General features: G+C 47.1%; 1 protein-coding gene across 1 annotated transcript in view; it reads left to right on the forward strand.

Moving 5' to 3' along the window:
- LOC116897921 overlaps nt 1-24180 on the forward strand; it is an 85360-nt gene that overhangs the window by 21471 nt on the left and 39709 nt on the right. The window contains exons 2-5 of the mRNA XM_032899355.1: nt 15464-15563; nt 21491-21634; nt 22542-22710; nt 23670-23725. Coding sequence (XP_032755246.1) covers nt 15464-15563; nt 21491-21634; nt 22542-22710; nt 23670-23725 — 469 coding nt within the window. The remainder of the gene's footprint in view (nt 1-15463; nt 15564-21490; nt 21635-22541; nt 22711-23669; nt 23726-24180) is intronic.

Raw genomic sequence — 24180 nt, forward strand, 5'->3', positions numbered from 1 at the left:
GACTTGATTCTTTCATGTCAGCCAACAAAGGAAGTCTGTTTTGTTTTCTCTTTGCCACTGAAGATGTCATTCCTCTCTTCCAGTTAAAAATCTACGATATGTATTTTACCTGACCTTGTATATTTGCATAAAATTTGCATATACTCACATAGTCTATTTGTTACCCAGTTCATTGCTATGACAAGATGTCTGACTGAAGCAAGACAGGAAGGAGAGGCTAATTTGGGTCCCACTACGATGAGGAAGACATGGTGGTTGAGACTGGATGGGGGACCATATGTTCAAACACATGAACCTACAGGGGACACCAGATCCAAACCACAAAAGGTAATAACTTTTCTCACTTCCTATGGTTCCGCCTTTTTCTACTTCCTTTCTTTTGACTATTCTGTGTAACCCCTTCTATTTTATATTAGTAATACCACAGAATGTTAGGCCCTAGGGTCTACCCATTAAGTCTTTATGGGTTGGAGATGTGTTGAGTTAGACTGTGTGGAGCAGTTAAGATTCAAACCCCAGCACAATGAAACCCATCAGGAGGACACAGGCGGATGCAGAAGGGAGGATCAGCACCGCGGACAGCTCCCGCGACCCGGGTGAGTCAGAAACTAAATTCTGCCAAAGGAAGGTTTTCTTTTCTTCTTTTAGAAAGAAGTTGATTTTAGTGAACTTGTTCTTCCCAAATTCGGTTATACGTTCCTGTTAAAAATTTTGTGGGTATTTGGAAGCTGTCAAGATGATACAAAAATTACTCTGGATTAAAGAAGACCGATTAACTAAGACCTTGCTGAAGACCTCAATGATCAGAGATTCCATGAGAAATGTTATTGTACTTGACTATTTTTCCCCATGAGAATGTTAATGTTTTTCATGTTGATTTAAAAAACGTGTTATGCATGTACATGTATACATGCATATGATAGGTGGTTATTTTTGTGGTTTGGATATGAAGTGTCCCGCAAAGAGTCAGGCATTGAAGCCATGGCTCCTAGCCTGTGGTGCTAGCTTAGAAAGTTCTGGAAACTTTAGGAGGTGAGAACTTCCTGGAGGAAGTAGGCCTATGGAGTTGTGTGGTAATACTTGGAGGTATCCTCTCCTTGGCTTTCTTGTCTCTCTGTGCTTCCAAGCTACCATGAGCTAGAGAACCTCCATCATCATACATGTGTGCTTCTAGAATGTTCTGACCAAGACCATAGGGCTAAGTAGCCATGAAATGAGCCCAGAGAAATCTTCCTTTAAGTTGCTTTGTCAGGTATTTCCTTATAGACATGAAAACAGTTACACTGTCTTTTACTCTTTGTTTTTCCTTTCTGAAAGGGTCTCATTCTGTAGCCATGGCTGGCTTTGAACACAATGTGTAGACCAGGCTGGCTTTGAACTCCTGTCACTCCTTTGCCTCTGCCTCCCAGTGCTGTGACTGTACACAAGTATCACCATTCCTGGCTGTCTTTTACATTTTAAAATTGGTTTTGACCTAAATATTTTAATTTTGACATGCATTATTTATAGGAAGCTCTATTTAGTATATTAATTACTATCTCTCACATGTCAACATTCTCTTATATTGCTTGTAGCATTTTATTACTTTATAATTTAGTCAAGCATTCCATCTTAATAGTTTCCATTCCTTAGCTTTAAAAAAAAGTCCCCAGTCACTATTATAAAAGGGATTTCTCCCTCTGAGTTTTAGTCTTCAAGTCTACTGTTAAAATATAGAGAGCTATTGTTTGAGAATTAGCTAGTCCCTTGAAGGCTAGTGCCTTCAAGAAGAGGTGAAGGGAAGAAGGGTACTAGGAGGGGGTGGGGACAGCATGCACTGCTGGATCACTGGAAGAGACCACCTGCCATTTGCTTCCATTGTAATTCTAGAAGGTCCCAAGCTTCAGCAGGTTCTATTACCAGATCCAGAGACCTTTCTTTTTTTTTTTTTTTTTTTTTTTTTGTTCTTTTTTTTTCGGAGCTGGGGACCGAACCCAGGGCCTTGCGCTTCCTAGGTAAGCGCTCTACTGCTGAGCTAAATCCCCAGCCCCTCCAGAGACCTTTCTAACACTCAATCTTGGCTTTTCTGATTGTCAAACATAGGAAACAGGGAGAGAGAGAGAGAGAGAGAGAGAGAGAGAGAGAGAGAGAGAGAGAGAGAGAAGAAGAAGAAGAAGAAGAAGAAGAAGAAGAAGAAGAAGAAGAAGAAGAAGAAGAAGAAGAAGAAGAAGAAGAAGAAATAGTAGTAGTAGTTTAATCTCTGCTGAGGCTGGAGGTCATGTTTCTAAAATGAGAAGTTCTTTTAAATCAAAGGAATCTATCAAGTCTGTCTCCTGGTCATCTCCTTGTGAAAGGGTCTGAGAGAGTCTAGAGTCATCATCCTAGTCACCTGATTAGCCCAGTGCCTGCCATCTTGTGTTTTATAGTGATGCTGGTGAGACAAGGAGACAGAGACTAGTCAGGCAGGACAGGGACCCCAAGCAGCAGTTCTGAAGATGTTCTTACTGGAGGCCAGGAACACCAGAGAGTCCTGCTTCCTGGTCCCTGACTATCTCTTGCCCTTGCCTGTAAGCTACACATGAGGACATGACTGGTACTGAGAGGAGATACCTGGACACCCCTGACTGAGCCATCTGGACTGGCCAGGTCACCCCTTTACCATGTCTCACCCCAGATTCTATCATAGCCTCCCAAAGCCCCCAAAGTAACACCCTTATGTTATCTCATCCCCAGAGACCTGCCCCTGCTACATGGAGCAGCCTTTTCCTTAACTTCCCAGCTCAGAACCTGTAATAGTCTTCTCCAAAACCTCCTCTTTGGCATCCATTAACTTTATGCTTTGAATTTGAGAGGCAAGAACCCAAAAGACATTGGCAGGTGTGGGAGTGGGGGCTTTTGTGGCCATTTGTTTTTCTGGGTCTCTAAGCTAAGCTCCATTAGGAGCCAAGAGAGACTCCATCAAATTCAAAGCTATCCTAAAAAGTTCCCGAAGCAATTGTCAAGTCAATGAAATGATCATTTAGCAATGAATTCACTAGCTTACTGAAAACTCTTAACAGGATCTCCCACATTTACATACACAGACACACACACAGACACAGACAGATAGACACAAACACACTCATACCAGGACAGACAGACAGACAGACAGATGCACAAACCCAGGCACAGACAGACCCACACTCACAGTCAGACACACGCAGACAGACAGACACACAGAAACACAGACACATACCGACACACACACACACACACTCTCTCTCTCTCTCTCTCTCTCTCTCTCTCTCTCTCTCTCTCTCTCACACACACTTTAAATGCAGTTGGAGGGGTTCAGAGTCAGTCTGCTGGTTCAGTGTTAGATCTAGTTCAAGAGAGTGTCCGTAGTCTCCACTTTAGCACTTCTAAGGATCCCCTGCTGACCCTGGGAGCCCCAATCTCTAGGCTTCCAGAAGTGCTCCTTTTTAAGGATACAGACAGAACTGGAACAAGATTTTTGTCCTTTTCCTTCTGATCATTCTAGAAGCAGTTTCCTGTGATAAAAACCGTGTAACTAAAAGATGGTAGGCTCAAGGACAATGGCACTAGCTAGTGATGAGTGGGCAGAAAGTGAAGCAAGAAGGATCTTGGTGGCACATGGGACCCTCATTCTAATCCAAACACGTCTAGTTCCTAAAAAAATGAGTCGTAAGAAATTTTCCTTTCTGTTATGGGCATTCATATTTGTTGACAAATACAAGAAGACTTATTATGTGTGTTGGAACATAAGAAGAAATTGTGCCCAGAGGAAGACACAGATGGTTGTCTGTAGAAGAGATAATGAAAGTATTTCCCACTATCAAAACAAGAGAATGAGGAGATATGCTTGGAAGATGGTGTGTAAAAAATGATGCTGTAAAGAATTGTAAAGAAGACATGTGAAAATTGAAGGTTTCCCACCAATGGTCTCTGTCCGCTTCATGGGCCAAGGAGGACCAAGGAAGCTGCCTTAGTCAATCTTTGAAAGTGGCTTCCACAGGCGCACTTCTGGCCGGCACACGCCTGCAGCATCCTTTTGGGATTTCTCTCTTCATCACCAGCACATCTTTTCCCTCCACGTCACGCCCGAGGGTTCAGTTTCATCACAGAGAAAGGCAAAGGCGTCAAGTGACCATGGTATGGGCAACACGATTTTGAAAATCCACCACAGTCTTCAGTTAGATCTCGAACTATGGAAAAGATAGGTTTAAACCACCTCTGTGAGGGATGTGTAACATGGTACCAGGGGCAAGGACATCTTACTCTTGGGGTTAAAAGCGGGCAGGGAAGAATCTGAAGAGATGCCTCAGAGGTTAAAAAGTACCCTCTGCTCTTCCAGAGACCCAAGTTCAGGTCCCAGCACGCATGTCAGGCTCTTCGCCATAACTCCAGTGCTGGGGTCCAATGTTCCCTTCTGGCCTCTGAGGGCATCTGCCCACACATGTGCATCTGCCTCCTCCATACACATAATTAAAAATACATCTTAAAAATGTTTAATGGTGCAGTGGGTGGGGGGAGGATACAATTCCTGAAGTCCAAGCCCAGGCTCATGAAGTGGTCCATAGATACCATAGAGTGAAGCCTCTTACACACACACACACACACACACACACACACACACACACACACACACTCATTGGGCCACACTGACTCTCAAGACTCACATGCTGAGCATTGTCACCACCAAAATGATTTACTTCCCATTCCTTTGTTTTGGCAATGTCCAGGTAAGTCTGGCCCAGACCTTATCTGTAATTCGCTTATTTAGACTAAGTGCTAATGAGGTTGCTGCCTAAACAAGGGCAGAATACTCCTTGTACTGCAGGGCCTGAAGAGACAGCTCAGTGGGTGCACCTGCACACAAGCATGAGGACTTGAGTTCAAATCCTCAGAACCCATGTAAAAGATCAGGTGTGGTAGCCTGCATCTGTAACCCCAGTGCTATTGGGGGTGAGGAAGAGTGGATTGCTAGGCTTGCTGACTACTAGCTCAGCTGTAGATTCAGTGCAAGACCCTGTGTCAAGGGAATAAGGCAGAGTAACAGAACAGGATACCTAACATCATTCTCTGGCCTCTTTATGCATGTCATTATGCTCACAAACATGCACATATACCATACACAAATACACATATACAAAAAAGAGACACATTTCTGCTTTATCCTATGAAGGGTTGGAGATTGGTAATGGTATACTTTGGAATGGTATTTATTTCCTAGCTATATATGTCAACTTGAATGCACTAATAATAAGATCAGATAACAATAATGTGGCAATGTTTCATTGAGGAAAGACACCAGAACACTTCCCCTTGGTTTCGTTTAACCATGAAGAAGCCTAGATCTGAATTCCCTACTTTGTTCCCCCTGTCATCCAATGTCCATGTTTGTCTCTTGTATCAGTGTGAATTGGTGTCTTCCTGAAGGCTGTCCCATGAATCTGTGCCTACTTCTGTGTCTGTCCATAACCAAGGACTTTTCTCTCTATTTTACGGAACAGCACAGAAAGCATCACATGCTGGGGGGAAAGAGGGAGAAGTGGATACTTTTTTCTTATTATATAGCCATCCCCCTTCCAGTCCCCCTCTCAGACTTTTTCACCCCCTCCCTCTCCCCTTCACCTCTGAGAAGTTGCCTTCCCCAACCCCCCACTCCTGGCATCCCTGAAGGGGATACTTGACAGAAAAAAATGTTTAAGAGAGTTTTACAAGGCATAAAGGCACTCACTCTAACTGACCCAGATAAGAACATTGCTTATCAAGCAGTCTCCATATATTGTGCTCAGTGTTTGTCAGGAGACATCATAGGAGAAGCTAATAACTATCAGGTAATCTTCCTGAGATGAGTCTGCGTTGGATTAAAATCCATGATGGATTTGCTCCCATAGGCAAGGCCCAGAAGAAATTCATTTTAGGAGAGATTCCTGCTATTAATATGCTTTTTCTGTTATTATTAAATATATAACTATCACTAGGCATTAACCTATCCTTTTGAGCAGATCTTTCTGCAGAACAACGAAGATGTACTATCTTGTAGTGATGCTATATAAACAATACATAATAATTCTATAGAATTCCTGATTTGATTAAAATAATTTTAGGAAGAAAGTTTTTACAGATGGTGTTTGTTGCTAAAAAGATGTAATAGTGTTAGAATCAAAAGTAGAATGTGCCCATTCCTCAGAATAGTAGGTAAAGGCTTCATAATAAGAAATAAAATGAGCTTTCATAATTACACTAAAAAAAAAGAAATAGACTTGGGACAATTTTGTGTTCAAAAAATATTTAGATCAAGGAAAAAAGTCACAGCTGTGTGCTATGATAAAGGCAAAACATGTGTGAAACGCTGTCGCTTTGAACTTTTTTTTTTTCTTTTTCTTTTTTTTAGCTGGGGCGAACCCAGGGCCTGGCTTCCTAGGCAAACGCTCTACCACTGAGCTAAATCCCCAACCCCCGGCTTTGAACTTTTAATGGTATATTATAATGAAACACTGCTTGAACTTAATATCAACATCCTTCTGTAACTCCCATTCTATGTAACGTTTTATCTCTGAGATAATTTCCTAAAGTACTTTTTGTCTAGAAGGTGTAAAAGACCAGAGAAAAGAAAATTGTTGATCGAATGGTTTGGCTTTGGAAACTTTGCCCCATCCATCCATCCATCCATCCATCCATCCATCCATCCATCCATCCATTGAAAGATCCAGACACACGAGAGACCAATCTTGATGCAATAAGCAGAGGCGAGGTTTATTACGGAGAGCTCCGGGTCAACATGTATCCCACGCAGGAGACAGAGGTGTCGACCCTGAGTGGCTGGGAGAAGGGCTTTTTAAAGGGAGAAGTCACAAGCCCCAGGAGATGAGGGGATGTCAAAAGGAAATGCCAAAAGTGTCACAAGGGGAAACTCTCAAAGTCACAGGATTGTTTTTAAGACTCTAGGGTTTAAATCAGGGGAAAGGTCAAGCATTCTTCTGAGAACAGATCTTGATTCCTGTCCTTTAGGGTAAATGTTTGTCAGAGTTGATGAAGCATCTGCATCTGATACACATCTGGTTAGGCTTCGGCCCTGGTTTCCTAGAATACTATGTGCAGGACACAATGGCTGGAACATTATCTGTAGGGCACAATGGGGGCTTGAACAAACATCACAGGGGCAGAACAGAACCCGTTACTCATTTACCCACGTCCGGTGACATCCGGAGGGTCAGTGAGTCTGGACCAGTCCTCCTGCATTTTTAACCATCTGTCTTCCTGAGTCAGATCCTGTTGCTGAGTTTTGAGCTAATTTAAAACTCTATCTCTCACCATCCATCCATCCAGATGTGTATGTCTGATTTCTATATGTGTGGGTGTAAGTGCATGCATGAATACTTATGGAGTTGATTGTGACAGACAGTCGGGCCTGGCCAGAGTGTGGGTGTATGAATGTTTGAAAGTATATGTGTCTGTGCATATTTGCCTGTACACAGCGTCTTAGTTCTTTTCATTTTCTTCCTCTGGTTCACAATGAGTTAACTAGCCAGGCCAGCAAAGGGCTTCTGGCTGCTGGCAGAAAAGGGAGTACTAGCAATAAATCCTTTTGCTTAACTCCCTGCTGCTAAACAATGTGTGACAATTGCCAGATATCAGCACTTATTAAAGCACGGGTAATACAGAGTTAAGTTTTTAGCACTTAATGAACCACAGGACAGTAAGAGTGAAGTTTCCCTCAAGAGTATGCGTGAGTGCACACGCAGTAAGATAACAGTCTTAAAAGTCCTATGTGACCTCAAGGTATATTACTGACTCTTGCTGTGTGGTCCAGCAAAAGTTCCAGTCTCTTTGAATGCAAGGGGTATTTTCATCATGACATATCACTGCAGTCATATTCCTGATGATGCTAAAAAGACTAATACTGTCAGGAGTAGAAGAAATAGGTTGCACAGTGGCTGTCCTCTAAGTGCAGCCTTCTAAGAGGATCTTTAAATATATGTATTAAGCCAGAAGTAGTAGCTGATGTTTATAATCCCAGGACTTGAGAGGGTGAGGCAGGAGCATTGTCATGAACTTGAGGCTAGGCTGGGTGACACAGTGAGTTCTAGACCATCCTGGGCTACAGCACGAGGCTCTGTCCCAAATGAAAGCTACCAAACAAGTTATTAAAAATGTAAAATACACATCATTTGGTTTTAATATCTTTTAAAATTTATTGTATGGATATAGGTATTTTGCTTACGTGTATGTCTGTGCACCACTCACATGCATGGTTCCTATGGAGACCAGAAGAGGATGCCAGATACCCTGCAAATGGAGTTATAGATGGTGATTGAGAGATAGAGTTTTAAATTAGCCCAAAACTCAGCAACAGGACTGTCTCTGGAAGACAGATTGTTAAAAATGCAAGAGAACTACTTTGCTTATCACCCGGTGTGAGTAACTTCTTTGTTCTGCCCCTGTGATGTTTATTTAAGCCCCTACTTGTGCTTTCCAGCCATTGCGTCCTACAGAGAGCCCTCCAGGAAACCGGCAGCCCAAGCCTAACCAGAGGTGTTTCAAATACAGATGCTTCATCAATTCTGACAAACTTTTAAAAATAATGAGGACCTGAAGACCTGACCCTTCTCCTGATTTAGTAGCTCTGTTCCGGAACCAGGGGCCATAAGACCTTTGGCGTCCCTTATCTCCTGGAGCCTAAAACAATCCTGTAACTTGCGGTGCATTCCCCTTTGACATCCCCCATCCCCTGGGCTCCAGCCTCTGCCTTTTAAATGCTCTTTTTTTTTTCTCCCAGCCTCTCGGGTCGACACCTCTGTCTCCTGCGTGGATAGTGTCGGCCCAGAGATCTCTGTAATAGGTCTCTGTAATAAACCTTGCCTTTGCTTATTACATCCAAAATGGTCTCTGTGTCTGGGGTCCGAGATTTCCCAAGACTTGAGTAAGGGTCTCTCTGCATGGGATCTTTCAGTGGTAAGTTGCCATATGTGTGCTGGAAATTAAACCTGGATCCTCTGCTCTTAACTACTGAGCTATCTTCAGCCCCTTCAATGAGTAATTGATATGAATTGTGTGTGTTGTGGGGGTTGAGATAAGGGATATCAGTTTAAAGAAAGGAAGCCCTGAATCTTCTCTGGTTTTATCATTTTCTCCTCTTTAGAGGGGAAAGCAGAGACAAGAGAAAGCCAAGCATAAGAGGGGGAGTTATGGAATGAAGCCTGGCTGAATTCATCCATGTTGAAAGGAATACTTACATCAGCCACATCACCAGGCTTCCTCTTTTGCTCTCTCCCACCTTTTCCCTACCCCTTCCTCTTCTGGTAGACTTGGGTGAAATGCCCCACAGCTTCCTCCTCTGCCCCAGTGAAGGGCCACGGATTTTTCAAGAGGCTTCTTCTGAAGAGCTCCTTTGGGTGCCTCTCTCTCTATTTCCTGTTGCCATTAAGCCCAGAACCCATGAGTCACAGGCCAGAGCATATTTTCACTGCAGGTTTGCCTGGGTCCCCTAAACTGTCCACTGCTGTTGTGATTTGCATACGATGTCCCCTGCAACCAAGGCCCATGCCTTGAGGGTGTAGTCCAGTGCTAAGATCAGCAGTGAGGCTCTGCGGAAGAGACCGACTCATGAAGATTCCCAGCTAAGCAATGGATTGACCCATGGGAATCATTGGAAGGGGATTGATGTTAGGATGTTGGTGGAAGCAGCTGTTAGAGGCCTGGAAGTGTATCAAGTCAAGCCATGCCCTTACTCTTTGCTTCCTGGCTCCCTGCTGTGATGTTCTTCCTTTCCTTGGGCCCCACAGCAATGGAGCCAGTTAACTGTGGAGTAAACACCCCGAAGCCATGAGCTAAAGTAAGATAAACAGTTCCTCCCTTCAGTTGATCATTGTGGGCATTTTGTCACAGCAGCAAAAAGTGACTAAGTAAACATACTTGCCAAACTTTTTTTTTTTTTAAATCCACAAATAGAGTTATTCCATCTTAATCTCACATGGCTTATAAATATTTATGTGCATGTGAGATATACATAAATATTCATAAATTGTGTTTCCTATATGTGGTGAATGATTGAATTTTTTTGAGAGACAATGACATAAATTAGTGACTGACCATTTTCTGAGTAGAAAGGATTTTTGGCATTTATTATATTTATGATGCCATTCATCTTAGCACGCTGTGATTGAATATGCTCGGCCCAGGGAGTGGTACTATTTGGGGGTGTGGCCTTATTGGAGTAGATGTGTCACTGTGGGCGTGGGCTTTAAGACCCTAATCCTAGTTGCCTGGAAGCCAGTATTCTGCTGGCAGCTGTTGGGAGCAATTATCTATAGCACTGACATCTAGTGGTCGCTTGTATTATTACCACCTTTAGCTTTCTTCTGACATCTTTACTTGGTCATAGTTGATAAGCATGTTAATAAGATGTCTTTACTCCACCAATCCCTAGAGGACAAGTCCTTAGCCATGCTGTCTGTTTTGTACTTAAGGCAAGTGCCTTTGTTCCCCGGGGTCCCCGTATCATCAATAAGGTGTTCCTGCAATAAAGGCTGATTGAGAAGGATCCAATGGTGTTGCGTCTTCCTTGCCGGTCAGGTGGGCGCAACAGGCAGCCTTCAGATGAAGATGTAGAACTCTCAGTTCCTCCTGTATCATGCCTGCTTGGATGCTGCCATGCTCCTGCCTTGATGATACTGGACTGAACCTCTGAACCTGTAATCCAGCCCCTGTTAAATGTTGCTCTTATAAGAGTTGCCTTGGTTATGGTGTCTACTCACAGCAAAAAAACAAAAACAAAACAAAACAAAACAAAAAACAAAAAACAAAAAACAAAACCCTCTAAGACCAATGCTATTTCCAAGACATTTTTCATCCGTTCAAAAGGAAGTTGACACCCCTTAAACAATCAGTTCGTCTGTCTCTGAGCTGGTAACTATTAGTTTGGTTTTTGTCTTTATGATATCAACACAAAGACACAGCTCTCACCTTCAAAGGCTGAGGCCCAGCTCATTCTGGAGCTAAATTTGAGCGACCATGGACGATGGACCATGGACCAGGTTTAGGTGACTCCAAATTCCGTCTTCTCACGTAGCAGCAACACCCCTGGTAGACTGTCTCAAGGATGCTAGGTTAGATGTAGAGGTGGGCAAGGACTAGCAATTAAGGGGATAGAGACAGCTCAATGAATTGTAGTTAGGTTCTGGACCATTCTTCATTCTGGACAGTCCTGTCTCTCGGTAACCACTGACACTCTAATCAGTACACCAGCCTTGTAAGATTGTTTGGTATAAAGAACTTTCACAGTGATTTTACCTCTGATGGAAATCCTAGATTAGTGAAATATTCCGCATGACCTTTTGTACCTGTCTTCCTTCATTTTGCAGAATACTGCCAAACATTTTAAAGCACCTACTAAGTGCATCAAACAGGCTCCCTGTCCAGGGAAGTCTGACTGCCACACTCTGGACAGATGTTAAACAGACTCGGTAAGAAGGCCTGGCAGGATTGCTTCTGAAGTCAGACTCTGAGGTCCTCTGGAGATGTGGGGGCCTTGAGAGTTTCTGTAGGTATTAGAAGCCCTGTGGTCAACAGAAGAATGTCCCTGTGAAAGCTGCTAAGGGCACAGCACAGCCCTACAAAGATCACCATATCCTGCGAGTTAGCAAGGTTCCTCTGGGTTACAAGGCAGATGGTTCTCCTTAGCTGACATCCTTGAGTCCCCGCGCTCCCTCCTCTGCCTCCAATGGCTTCCGCCCATGATTAGTTCCTCCCTCCTGAGGCTCTTGTGGTACTTTATAAATGCTATGGTAAGAGTTCAGTTTCCTTCTAGGGAATCTATTCCTGGCCTACATCCCTAATTCCAGCTCCAGAGAGTTCTCAGTCAACATCTCTGACTGAAACCTCTTCAGGAAGCCTGGGATTCCTCCTTCTCCGAGCACCATGTTGGACTGATCCAGCCATTCTGACTCCAACTCAGACCCACATAAGCACTTTTGGGTCTGCACTCCCTTTGCTCACTACTTTCGGCCCAGATCTGCTCTGGCAACTGCTGCTGGCTTCCTAGCCTTCACCTCACAGCTGAGTGCCATTCAACTCTGTCTAGTTGTGGTTGGCATTCTTTTTTTTTTTTTTCTCCATCTTTATTAACTTGAGTTTTTCTTATTATCTTTTCGATTGTTATTCCCCTTCCCGGTTTCCGGGCCAACATCCCCATAACCCCCCCTTCTATATGGGTGTTCCTCTCCCTATCCTCCCCCCATTACCGCCCTCCCCCCAACAATCACATTCACTGGGGGTTCAGTCTTAGCAGGACCAAGGGCTTCCCCTTCCATGGGTGCTCTTACTAGGCTATTCATTGCTACCTATGAGGTTGGAGCCCAGGGTCAGTCTTTGGGTAGTGGCTTAGTCCCTGGAAGCTCTGGTTGGTTGGCATTGTTGTTCATATGGGGTCTCAAGCCCCTTCAAACTCTTTCAGTGCTTTCTCTGATTCCTTCAACTGGGGTCCCATTCTCAGATCAGTGGTTTGCTGCTGGCATTGGCCTATGTATTTGCTGTATTCTGGCTGTGTCTCTCAGGAGCGATCTACATCCGGCTCCTGTCGGCCTGCACGTCTTTGCTTCATCTATCTTATCTAACTGGGTGACTGTATCTGTATGGGACACATGTGGGTAGGCTCTGATTGGGTGTTCTTTCTGCCTCTGTTCTAAACTTTGCCTCCCTATTCCCTCCCAGGGCTATTCTTGTTCCCCTTTTAAAGAAGGAGTGAAGCATTCACATTTTGGTCATCCTTCTTGAGTTTCATGTGTTCTGTGCATCTAGGGTAATTCAAGCATTTGGGCTAATAGCCACTTATCAATGAGTGCATACCATGTGTGCTTTTCTGTGATTGGGTTACCTTACTCAGGATGATATTTTCCAGTTCCCTATATTTGCCTATGAATTTCATAATGTCATTGTTTTTTGATAGCTGAGTAATATTCCATTGTGTAGATGTACCACATTTTCTGTATCCATTCCTCTGTTGAAGGGCATCTGGGTTCTTTTTCCAGCTTCTGGCTATTATAAATAAGGCTGGAAGATGAACATAGTGGAGCACGTGTCTTTTTTTATATGTTGGGGCATCTTTTTGGGTATATGCCCAAGAGAGGTATAGCTGGGTCCTCAGGTAGTTCAGTGTCCAATTTTCTGAGGAATCTCCAGACTGATTTCCAGAATGGTTGTACCAGTCTGCAATCCCACCAACAATGGAGGAGTGTTCCTCTTTCTCCACATTCTCGCCAGCATTTGCTGTCACCTGAGTTTTTGATATTAGCCATTCTCACTGGTGTGAGGTGAAATCTCAGGATTGTTTTGATTTGCATTTCCCTTATGACTAAAGATGTTGAACATTTCTTTAGGTGTTTCTCAGCCATTCGGCATTCCTCAGCTGTGAATTCTTTGTTTAGCTCTGAACCCCATTTTTAAATAGGGTTATTTGTCTCCCTGTGGTCTAACTTCTTGAGTTCTTTGTATATTTTGGATATAAGGCCTCTATCTGTTGTAGGATTGGTAAAGATCTTTTCCCAATCTGTTGGTTGCCGTTTTGTCCTACCACAGTGTCCTTTGCCTTACAGAAACTTTGCAGTTTTATGAGATCCCATTTGTCAATTCTTGATCTTTGAGCATAAGCCATTGGTGTTTTGTTCAAGAAATTTTCTCCAGTGCCCATGTGTTCCAGATGCTTCCCCACTTTTTCTTCTGTTAGTTTGATTGTATCTGCTTAGATGTGGAGGTCCTTGATTCACTTGGATGTAAGCTTTATACAGGGTGATAAGCATGGATCGATCTGCATTCTACATGCTGACCTCCAGTTGAACCAGCACCATTTGCTGAAAATGTGATCTTTTTTCCATTGGATGGTTTTGGCTCCTTTGTCAAAAATCAAGTGACCATAGGTGTGTGGGTTCATTTCTGGGTCTTCAATTCTGTTCCATTGGTCTATCTGTCTGTCTCTGTACCAATACCATGTGCATGGCATTAATTAGTCATATATTAATTGCATAAAATAAGTAGCTTCGTTATAACAATCTCATGCATATTCTCTCTTCCTCTCCTCCCCCACCTCTGGCTGGGCCCCCTTGAGTGTTTAAGACATCGAGTGGATGGATGCTTGTGTATACTCAGGTTCTGAAAATGGTACATGAAGGGGTAGGGGGCCACATGGGAAAATCCAGAAAATAAGTTTCTTGTTTAATGTGTAAGGAACTGGTCTCTGACCTAGCAAACTCCTTGGCCATCAGGGCTTGGACCCAGAAAACAAAATGTGGCTGCCCTGCTTGAACAGAGCTGCTCCCCTTCTGCTGACCATAGTGCGGGGCGCAAGAGCCTCAGGGGGCTCCCTCAGCCACTGTTCAGTCTCACAACCAGACTGCCAGGCCCATTTCCTTTCCGGGACAGGTCTGGAAGCAATGGCTTGGAGAAAAGGGGAGAATGCCCATCTGGGACGTGTTCCTTTGAAGTCTGCCCAGGGATGAACTGGTTAATCTTTAAAAGGGTCACCTACAGAGTGTCCAGCTCAGACCAAGGGAGACAAGGTTCCCCTTACTCACCTCCCTCACCCCGGCCTCCGTAATCTCTTGGTCTCTGTGAAGAATGTGATTGACCCTTCCCTGGATTTAGATATAGTTCTGCTCCTTCCCTGCTCTGGCTATTGGGCCAGACATGTCTTGAAGGCCGTCTCGTGCCTCCACACAGTGTTCTAAGATAGGAGACCTGTGTAAATCTATAAACAATGTGGCCGCATCCATACGTGCAGCCAGAGGTCGGTAAAAACCTGAATACATTTCTCTGACATTGGTCTGACAACCAGGCTATTTCACATACAGGATAGAGCGCTTCAGACTGTGTCTCTGGAGGAGCCATCCAGCCTTTCTGTTCAATAGCAGCATGACTTAGATTCTGTCTGTGACTATGCCTCACGACAGGGACAGCTTCAGTTTAGTGTGGGGAGAATTAAATAACTATGTGCAAATATGTAGGCAAAAGCCTATGCACATATACTAGAAAGATTTTAAGACAGGAGCGGGTGGCACACACCTTTAACCCCAGTGCGTGGGAGGCACAGAAAGGCTGATCTCTGGGAAGTGGTGGCCAGCCAGGTCTACAGAGGGAGTTCCAGGACAGTCAGGGCTTACACAGAAAAACTCTCTCTCAAAACCAAACCAAACAAAAAACAAAAACCAAAAACCCCCCAAACCAAAACCAAAACCACCAAACAAACAAACAAAAAAACCAAAACCCCTAACAAACAAAAAAAAAAGCAAAATAATCAAAACCCCCAAACAACACTGTTTTAAATCAAGTGTGGAGAACAGGCCTCGCCCCTTGTGACCTGGACGGGACTGAGTTCTTTGCTCCTCTGCCTCATGAGCAGACATGTGCTGTGCTCTGGAGGTCTGACTGGCACACTTGCTCTTCTGTGCATGCCGCACATCCTCTAGCACTGCTCTTTCCATTTCAGAGCAGCACAAACTTGTATGACTTCTTCAACCTCTGGTTTCCCTTCTACAAGCCGGGGAAAGCATTCTCCCTCAAAGGACTCATTAGAGTGGACGCACTGGGTTAGTCCGCTCTTCAGGCCAATTGACCAGCAACATTTAAATTCTGCCTCTGGCTTCTTCTGAGGTCCCTGAGACACCCAGGAGCCTCTACCAGTACAGGGAGTCCGAGCTTTAGCTCCAGACTGGTAAACATCCTGCAAAGAGTGGCCTTAGGAGCAGCGGTGACACCATGCAAGTGTCTCTCAGGCTACTGTGGGCCCTGGGGTGAGATGTGCTGCAGTGGCCAAGCCCCGATTGTTTCCACAGGATCCCAGAGGATTCTCAACATGCAGCCCAGGTCAGAGAACACAGGCTAAGGCCACACATATGGGAACACATAGTGTCCTAAGCAGTCATAAATGTCTAAGACCAGTTCTTCCAAGTTAAAGAATTCTGTTCTTGGGAGAAGGTATTTTTCTAGGAAACCCCTCCCCTCTTTAAACCTAAAAACACATTTTTTAAAATTCTAGGGTTATGTTTTTAGTTAAGGTGGAAGTGGTGGGGAGAGCCCTTGAAGCCACTCAAAGTGTTTCAATTCCTGAAAAAATCATATTGAACTTGCTGCTTTGGATTCTGATATTGGACAAATAAATTTATAGGCTTTGAGTTTTTCATTGTTTATTGAAAAATTCTGTTTGGAATTTTTAGTACCGTTGAATAGTACCACAGGTTGGATTTAAATTCATGGTAACCTTGATAATTCAGCTGCCAAGTGCCAGGACTACATGTGACTTTCTACCAATGACATCAGTGTACCTTCTTAACATATATGCCATCTAATAAACGTGCTGTATGTATAGGAAGAAGTACAACACAAACACAGGAAGATTTGGTCACATGGATCTGACATGGACATAGCAAGTGGGACTCCCAGGGCATCCGAGAGTGCCAGCAAACAGCAAAGGCAACCACAGGAGGGCACGGGGCCATTGGCAACACAATCAAGCTAAGGAGGTCAGTGGTAGCCACCAGAAAAACGAGGGCCACCAGAGACAGCAGCCACAATGACTAGCTGCAGGCGGCACTAGGGACCTCAGGGCACAGGGTACACAGGCACATCTCAATATTCAGCATACACTTGGATCCCCTTGAGGCTGCCAATGGAGTTCAGCTCAACTCCCCCTATAAGCATCCACACCCTCATCTGAGCCCAAGGGAGGAAACTTTGGGCTTCCCTTTCTTCCTGTCCTAGGCCAAGTGGACAAGAAAACAATCCCTACCTTGGGTTCAGACTGACTCTGACACTTGACAGCTATGGCTTTGGCCAAGGCCCCATTCTACCAGGAAAACCACTGAGCCAAGGAATATAAAGCTAAAAGCCTCAAGAGAAGGTTGAGACCCAAGGACACAGGAACAGGTTATATCCAGAGGAGGAGAGAACTCTCACTGCTCATCCTCTAGGGACCCAGGCTCAGCATTTGGCCCAGATGTGTGGTTAAGAACACAACAGTCGTATTTTCTAGTTCACTCCTATGAAACTAGGAAGGGCGCCCACCGGCACCCAGAGTAACAATAAGCACAAATGCACCAGAGGAGGGGACAATGGGACAGACAACATCGTCCTGCCCACAAGGTTGGAGGAAGCCTCAGGACACAGGTACACCACAGAAAGCAGTACCAATGACTACAGGAGGCTCTAGGGGCTTCTAAGTCTGTGGAGGACCAGGTCATGACAGGAACATGACAACTCCACTGTCTAAGTGTGGGACGACAGCCCTGCCAGTTCTAAGACATTGTGAATGTGTGACAGTGTGCTCACTTTTGCAAACATGTAATTTAAACTAGCACTTTAGGAAGATGAAAAAACTCTGGATAGATACTAGGGGTACCCGGGGTCAGGTGGACTCAGGGAGGGGACCCTAGGGGACAGGAGGTCAGTGAGCACTTAGCATACAGGGGGAGCACAGAGAGCTTTAACTGAGGATGCTGGAGAGTACATGCGTGTGGGAACCTTCACACCTCAGAACGGGCATGAGGACTTGGGGTCCCGTGGAGGGATGGTGAAACTATCCCAGGCAAAGGGAGCAGCACAGAGTGACTTTCAAATCTACAGGCCACTATCTGTCAATTTTAGGAGTTCTCAGCTGTGACTGAGGCGTCCAGGGAGAAGAACGCATGCTTTTCTTGCTCACTCAAGAACACAAAAAGTCATATAGAGGGCGGTGGTGAAGGTCTCCCTGTGGGGTTAATGGAGCCATGGGCTGCTGCTCCTCTCCTCTGTTAGACTTCTTTTTCTGTACCCTGGGCTCCCTGGTCCCTCACAGATCCTGAAGACGGCAATCCAGCCATCCTCCTCAGTCACCTGCATTGTCCCTAAAGCAGGGTTTCTTCCTGAGCCCTGGGTTCACATCTCTACTAGGCTAAAAGCAGGCAAAACCCAGATATCCTCCTGTCTCCATCCCCTCCACACTTGGGATTCCAGGAGTTGGAAGTTAGCAGGAATGCTGGGCATATCACAGGGGGTTGGGGGCCTGAGATCTGGCCCTGAGAAGGGAGCAAGCAGCGTTAACCACTGAGCCATCTCCCAGCACTTCCTTTTTTACTTGGTGAGCAGAGGGCATCTGTGGCCTGACATGTGACAGAATTCAGTAGCTCCAGTTGGCCAAGCAGGTTGACAACAAGAACCAGACAGCAAGAGGAGCCAAGGCAAAGGCCAAGGGAGACAGGGACACATCTCCCTCTTCTTTCCTCCCCCAACTGTCTGAAGGACTGTTGGAACTCAGAAAAACCAAGCAAATGTCCCCAGAAAAGAGATGTGGTGAGGTAGAAGGATAGAAGGGCAAGCAGGGCACCACACAGCCCAGACTCACATGTGCAGAGGCCCTGGGAGGCAAAGCCTGGTGGTGAAGGCCTGTCCCTTGCCTCAGCCCTGAGGCATGGCCTGACCCCTCCTGTGAAGAGCTGTCCAGAGCTGTCTCCAGGAGGCACATTTTCAACACTGTCTAAAGAGCTGACCCAATCTAAGCCTTTCCTTCTTCCTGTCTGCCCCTGACCACCTCCAGATCCAGGAAAGCCTGGCACAAAGGCAAGAACCCATAGGAAAAGACAATGACAGCCACCTGGAAGTGAGAAGGAGAAGGGTCAGGACATGTGGGCCCAGGACAGTTAGAGAGGGGACTCTGATCTGCTCTCATCTAGAGGGAATGACAGCATCTTTGGAAAGTCACTGGAGCAGCAGCAGGCAGAGCTAAGGTCTGAGGGGTGGGACAGGGCTGGCAGCTGTGTCCTGCAGGGAGGCAGAAAGGGAGGCTGCCCCTGTCCACTCAGTCAAGGGAAGTGGCTCTCAGTGCTGCCCCTGCTGCTCCACAGCACCTTGCCCAGCCCCCTGAGGTCCCAAGGTCACCCATCCACACAAGCCCGGACCCCACCGGTCAGGGAGGGACAGTTCCCTGTAACGTCCAGAGGCCACAGACACAACCTGGAGCCTCTTCATCCTGTATATTCCACATTCTTTTGACATGCCGGGAAACGGACAGTTGGTGTCCCTCAAATTCATATGTTACAACCTAATTTCCACCGTGAGAGAAGGAACAGGGTTGTGTGTACACACTCACAAACACATACTGATAACACGTTTACACACACTCCTCCTCCATGAACATGACTAGTGCCCTCAAGAACCTGGGCCCAGGGGAGCTCCCTTAAGCTCTCTGCCTGTGGACCTCAGCCTAAGGTGCTGTTCATGAGCTTTGGGCTTGCACCAGGCGATCCGTCTGTCAGGACCTTGGCCTTGGACTTCCCACGTCCAGAGTTATTTTCAATCAACAACTGTGCATTTATTAGGGACTCATCTTTTGTTGAACAGTCATCAGGACACACAATCTCACCAGGCAGCACCCACTCTGAGGATACAACAGGGCAGGAGTCCTTACCCTATCGTGGGGGACAGAGAGTCAAGGGACAATTGGCCATGCAAGGGCCTGCATGCTCCACGGTGCTCAGGGACTCTCCGGAGTCCCCGAGGTGGGAGAAAGGAAAAAAGAAGAATCGATCAGCAACCCAGAGAGGACCACAGGGGACTTCATAGAGACCAGGAGGGAATGAGGCACCCTGCCAAGGCAGAGCAGAGGGACCCTGGGGTGAACCCAGTGTGGCCTTTCCTCCAGCAGCTTCACCACTGACAATGAGGAAGGGTGGCAGGAGGTCCAGGCCACGCAGTGCACGGTGGTGACCCCTGGACCAGAGCTCTGGCTATGGAGGACGATGTGTGACCAGGAGTGCCAGCCGGTCACTGAGCACATCACAACTTCTGAGAACCACAGACAGGGCTTTGCTGTGGCCAATGCAAGGAACACAGCTGCCCAAGGATAGACACAAGGCCCAGGCAGGGACCATAAACCAAGTTCCCCTGAGCACACAGGCTGGATGTCTGCGTCTGCTCCGCCACACCCACACCGATCCCCAGCCCTCAGTGAGGGATGAAGTCACTTTCTGAAAGTCCAGGAGTCCCCATGGACCAGTGCTGTCACCAGCAAGATGAAGGTCATACAAGGTCATAAATGCCAAGATGCCAAGGCAATCGGGCAAAGGCAATGTGGGAGGCACGCCATCCCTGTCGCCAGGTTCTCTTGTCTGTGCTGAGTCTCCTTGCCCACGTTAGCCATCAAAGTTGACTGGGAAAACAGCCCAGGTTTACCTATGCCCATCAAAGGAAACCAGGAAGGGCATTGGATTAGAAACCGAATAGACAGAGGTGTGTCAAGCTCTTCACACCCTGTGGGGAGGGGTGGGGGGCTGGGGTGGGGAGTGGGTGGGGAGAGGCGGGACAAAAGGAGCCCAGCCAGATGTTTCCTGTGGCTGCCCACAGAGGGGCAGTCGGATGTGTCCCTGCCAGCAAGGCTAAGGGAGTCAGAACCTGAGGTCAGCAGTTGAGTCCCTGTTTGCCTGCAGAGATGCCCTCCTTTACCATCCCGACAGCGCCTTGCTCCCTGGTGCCTCTGAAGGCAGGCTATGTGGCAGCATGCCACATCACAGCCCTCACCCCGGCAAGGCTTTGAGGACCTTCAGTGGACCTGACAGGCCAGTTCCTGGTCATTTACTGTCCACGCAGCCGCCACAGGCCCCCTGCCTGCTGGGAGACCTGGGCTCAGCTGCCCAGGACCTGCTGCAGGTCACAGCCTGCAAGGCCTCCACCACAGCTTCCCAGGGACCTGGCCTGCCCACTGCCACCAGACGGGATGGGGACTGAGGCTTCCGGCCTTCCACACACACCCCATTTCTAGGATCTTCATTGCACCTGCTCAGAGGTCCAATTATTAATATGCTTCCACGTTTAGGTGCATCTCAAAGAAGAGCAAAATAATACTAAAACGGCCCATGGAAATTGTATCACAGGACAATGAACCAAAGACCAGAGATCAACACCCAGACAGAGAAGACACCTGCTTCTCAGAACATCGGTCCCAGAAAGCAGTGAGCGGGTGAGTCAGGCACAGGAGCCACCAGGGCGGGCTGCTCTTTAGAACTTCCCATACCCAGGTGGGGGAAGACACAGCCCTAAGCCCTGCAATGGGAGGAGCTTTTGAGCATGAGGTGACATTTGAACCTAAACTTAAATAGCACCCCACTGAGGCAGGGCCAAAGGGCCCTTGGTGGCAGGCCCCCATCCCCACTGTCCAGTAGCCTTTGGCCATCCTGCCTAGGGGCACAACTGACTCCACAGTATCCTTTCAGGGTCAGCTTCCCTGTGCCTGGTGTCCACCAGGACAGGAGAGAGGAGGATTCCCTGTGGTGTACGGTGGGAAGGCCAGCAGGGAGGCCTGGCCTGACTCATCAGCACAGGCAAGCAAACCCTCCCAGACCCCAGGGAACATAGGGCCCTCCGGGCAGGGGTGAGAGGACCACAGAAGTAGATCTCAGGTAAAGTCAGCCAGCCAGGCAATTGATGAGAACAACAACAAAAGACAGGGGCCGCCAGGAGCCTTTTGCTCTTCTTGCCTTTCCAACAGGAGGGCTAAGCCGTGGTCATGGGAAGACAGCAAGGATGTCAACCACGAACCAGGAGGAGGACGAGGAGAGGGAGGAGGAGGAGGAGGAGAATGACATCATAGCCGTGAGCAAGGACTCTCAACACAGTCACACGTGGTATGCAGGTACCCTTCTAGACACGGCTGTGGAGACTCCCTTCCTGGGCAGATACAGTACTAGACCTCTGAGGGGCACCTGCCCCCACCCCACCACAGCAACAGAGAGGGCGCCTTGAAAGGGCACAGGTTTCAGTGTCATGTGAACAAGTAGCCAGCGAGCACAGGGTCCTGGGCTGAAGGGCACAGGTCCGGGAACACACTGGGTGCCAAGGGTCTGGCATACCTACAGTAGAGCAGTTTATGTGGTGTGAGGCCTTCCCGCTGAGGCCATGGCCAAGGGAAGCACCTTCGGGAGGTTATCCACGGTAGCTGGACCATCACATTCCTGCGGACCTAAAGCATCGGCCGGCCTTCACTGCGCACACAGCTTCAGTCAGACAAAGCACCTTGAGTGAAGGAGGCAGAGGGTGGGTGTGGTTTAGGGAGCTGTCACCTGGCTGTCCCTTCAAGGACAGAGTGTAATGGCTCCCTCTTGGCTCTGGTGGGCGGTTCTTCTTTGCTGGGCATGAAGATGGTGCCTGCACCGGGCACCTCTTTGGCGTGTGGCTCAGGGCTTCCTCACCCAGTACTACGACTCACAGAAAATGCTTATCTTCTGTGCAGACGGCTTTCCTAAGGGTTCCGGAGACCCCCCGACGCCTCCTGTTTGGCAGAAGCATGGCAGCACTCTCTGTGGACAGAGCTCACAAAACACAGGCAGGCCCTGGGAAGACAGATACGCACCAGACAGACAGAAAGACAGACAGGTCAGTGTGCTCACTCTTGGGATGTCTCTTGCTGGGTTCATTTAACCTGTCTGCCCCACGCCTTTCCTCAGTGGGCCTCCTTCACTGAGGGTTCACACCTGTGCACACATGTGCTTGACCTGACTCTACACTGCCTCCCAGCTTTTTCCTTGTCCTTTTCCTGCCAGGGCCACCTCCGCCATTGCCCCCCAGAGCCTGGCTCCCCAGCACGGGTGCCCGGTATTGGACATCAGCCTCACAGTCCTTTCCCCGGGAAGGTGTCTTTGACCTCATCCCCGTCTGCCTGGGTTTCGCTTTTGTCTTTGGGCAGGGTCTCATTCAGCGGAGGCTGGCCTTGTAAGTCCAGCCCTGCCAAGGGGTGCCGTGGCCTCCACATCCTCACACCTGCATCTTCTGAATGCTCAGATTACAGCTGTGGCCCACCACGTCTGCTGTAAAGTGGCTCTGGGGGCATCCCAGCCAGGGCGTCTTTGTGTGTGGTGACAGGCAGGCAAGCCTGGCAGCCATGCTCTGCCCCACCCCGCCTTTCTCCCTCCAGGAATCAGGGCAGAGAATCAGACAGGCGGGCTGCTCAGCATTGGCCTGTTAGGGATTTGCAGCAACCCCTGGGATAGAGCCCTGTGTGGTTGTTGTCTGTGTGCAGTGAGGGCAGGCACAAGGTCAGGCTGAGAGCTTCAGAGGTGAGGACAGAGAGACAAGGACACAAGATGGTTTATAGGAGAGGAAGAGGAGCCAGAACCACACAGTCCTATCGGGGATTTCTTTTAGATGAAGGTTACATCGTAGGCGTCTGGCCCATCTAGGTGTGCAGCTTGTGTTTATATCAATTGTTGATCTCCTTTTTTGAGCAGGCGCCATGGTTACCAGTTTACTAATGGAAGTCCTACTGTTAGATTACCAGCCTCTAGAGTTTTGATTTTACAGGGTTGGGGAGTTCTGACAGCCAACCACAGGTGGCAGATGGCTGGGGATGTCAGCATTAGGAGCCTCTCAGCCACAGAACTGCTGCCTGGCGGCTGCTGCACAGAGACCCTCGTGGGCGGGGAAACCTGGATACTAGAAATTTATATATATTATATATATTATAATTATTATATATTATATTATATTATAAATATTATATATATTATATATTATATATTAATATATATATATAATTTCATGCAACACTTCTGCATGGAGAGCCAAGGGGTCTGAGTCACTCTATGGCACTTAGCCCCAGAGCCTTACTGATTCAAGCCTCTTCTCACTGTGGAGCCTGGGCTAACCTAAGATCCGCAATGCTTCTGCCTCAGCCTTCGAGTAGCTGTAGTCCATGACCCTGTGTCCAGCCTTGCCTGTGAAGGCACTGGTGAGCAAGTGCTATTCACAAAAATTAAAAGAAAAATAAATCGGTTGTGGACCGTTTTCAGACCTGGTTTCAGCCAGCTGGATCCCTGCCACCTTCTCAAAACTGTTTCCGGGCCAAGTTCAAACACAAGGGGAGTTAGGAGTGTCTTAAAAATTACTTGACATCACCCTTTACCAAAACGCGGCAAGGGATTGTTTTGAAAATAAAAGTCAATAAAAAGCTAACTATTTCGCCGTGAGCAAAATTTGAACATTTCCAGGGAAGCCAAGGTCTCGTCTCCCTCTGTAAACTCACTATGAAGTAAAAGCTAGGTTTCCTCCCAAGTCCCAGACCCCTCTTTTCCAAACCCTTTTTCCTTTGATCAGGATGACTGGGCCTTTCTCCTCCCTGAGCACAGCTGCTGACTTCTGGCCCTCTGCTGCTGTCTTGACTCTCAACCCTGAGGAGGACTGAGG

Source organism: Rattus rattus, chromosome 1, assembly GCF_011064425.1.
Source record: "Rattus rattus isolate New Zealand chromosome 1, Rrattus_CSIRO_v1, whole genome shotgun sequence".
In the NCBI taxonomy this organism is placed as follows: Eukaryota; Metazoa; Chordata; class Mammalia; order Rodentia; family Muridae; genus Rattus; species Rattus rattus.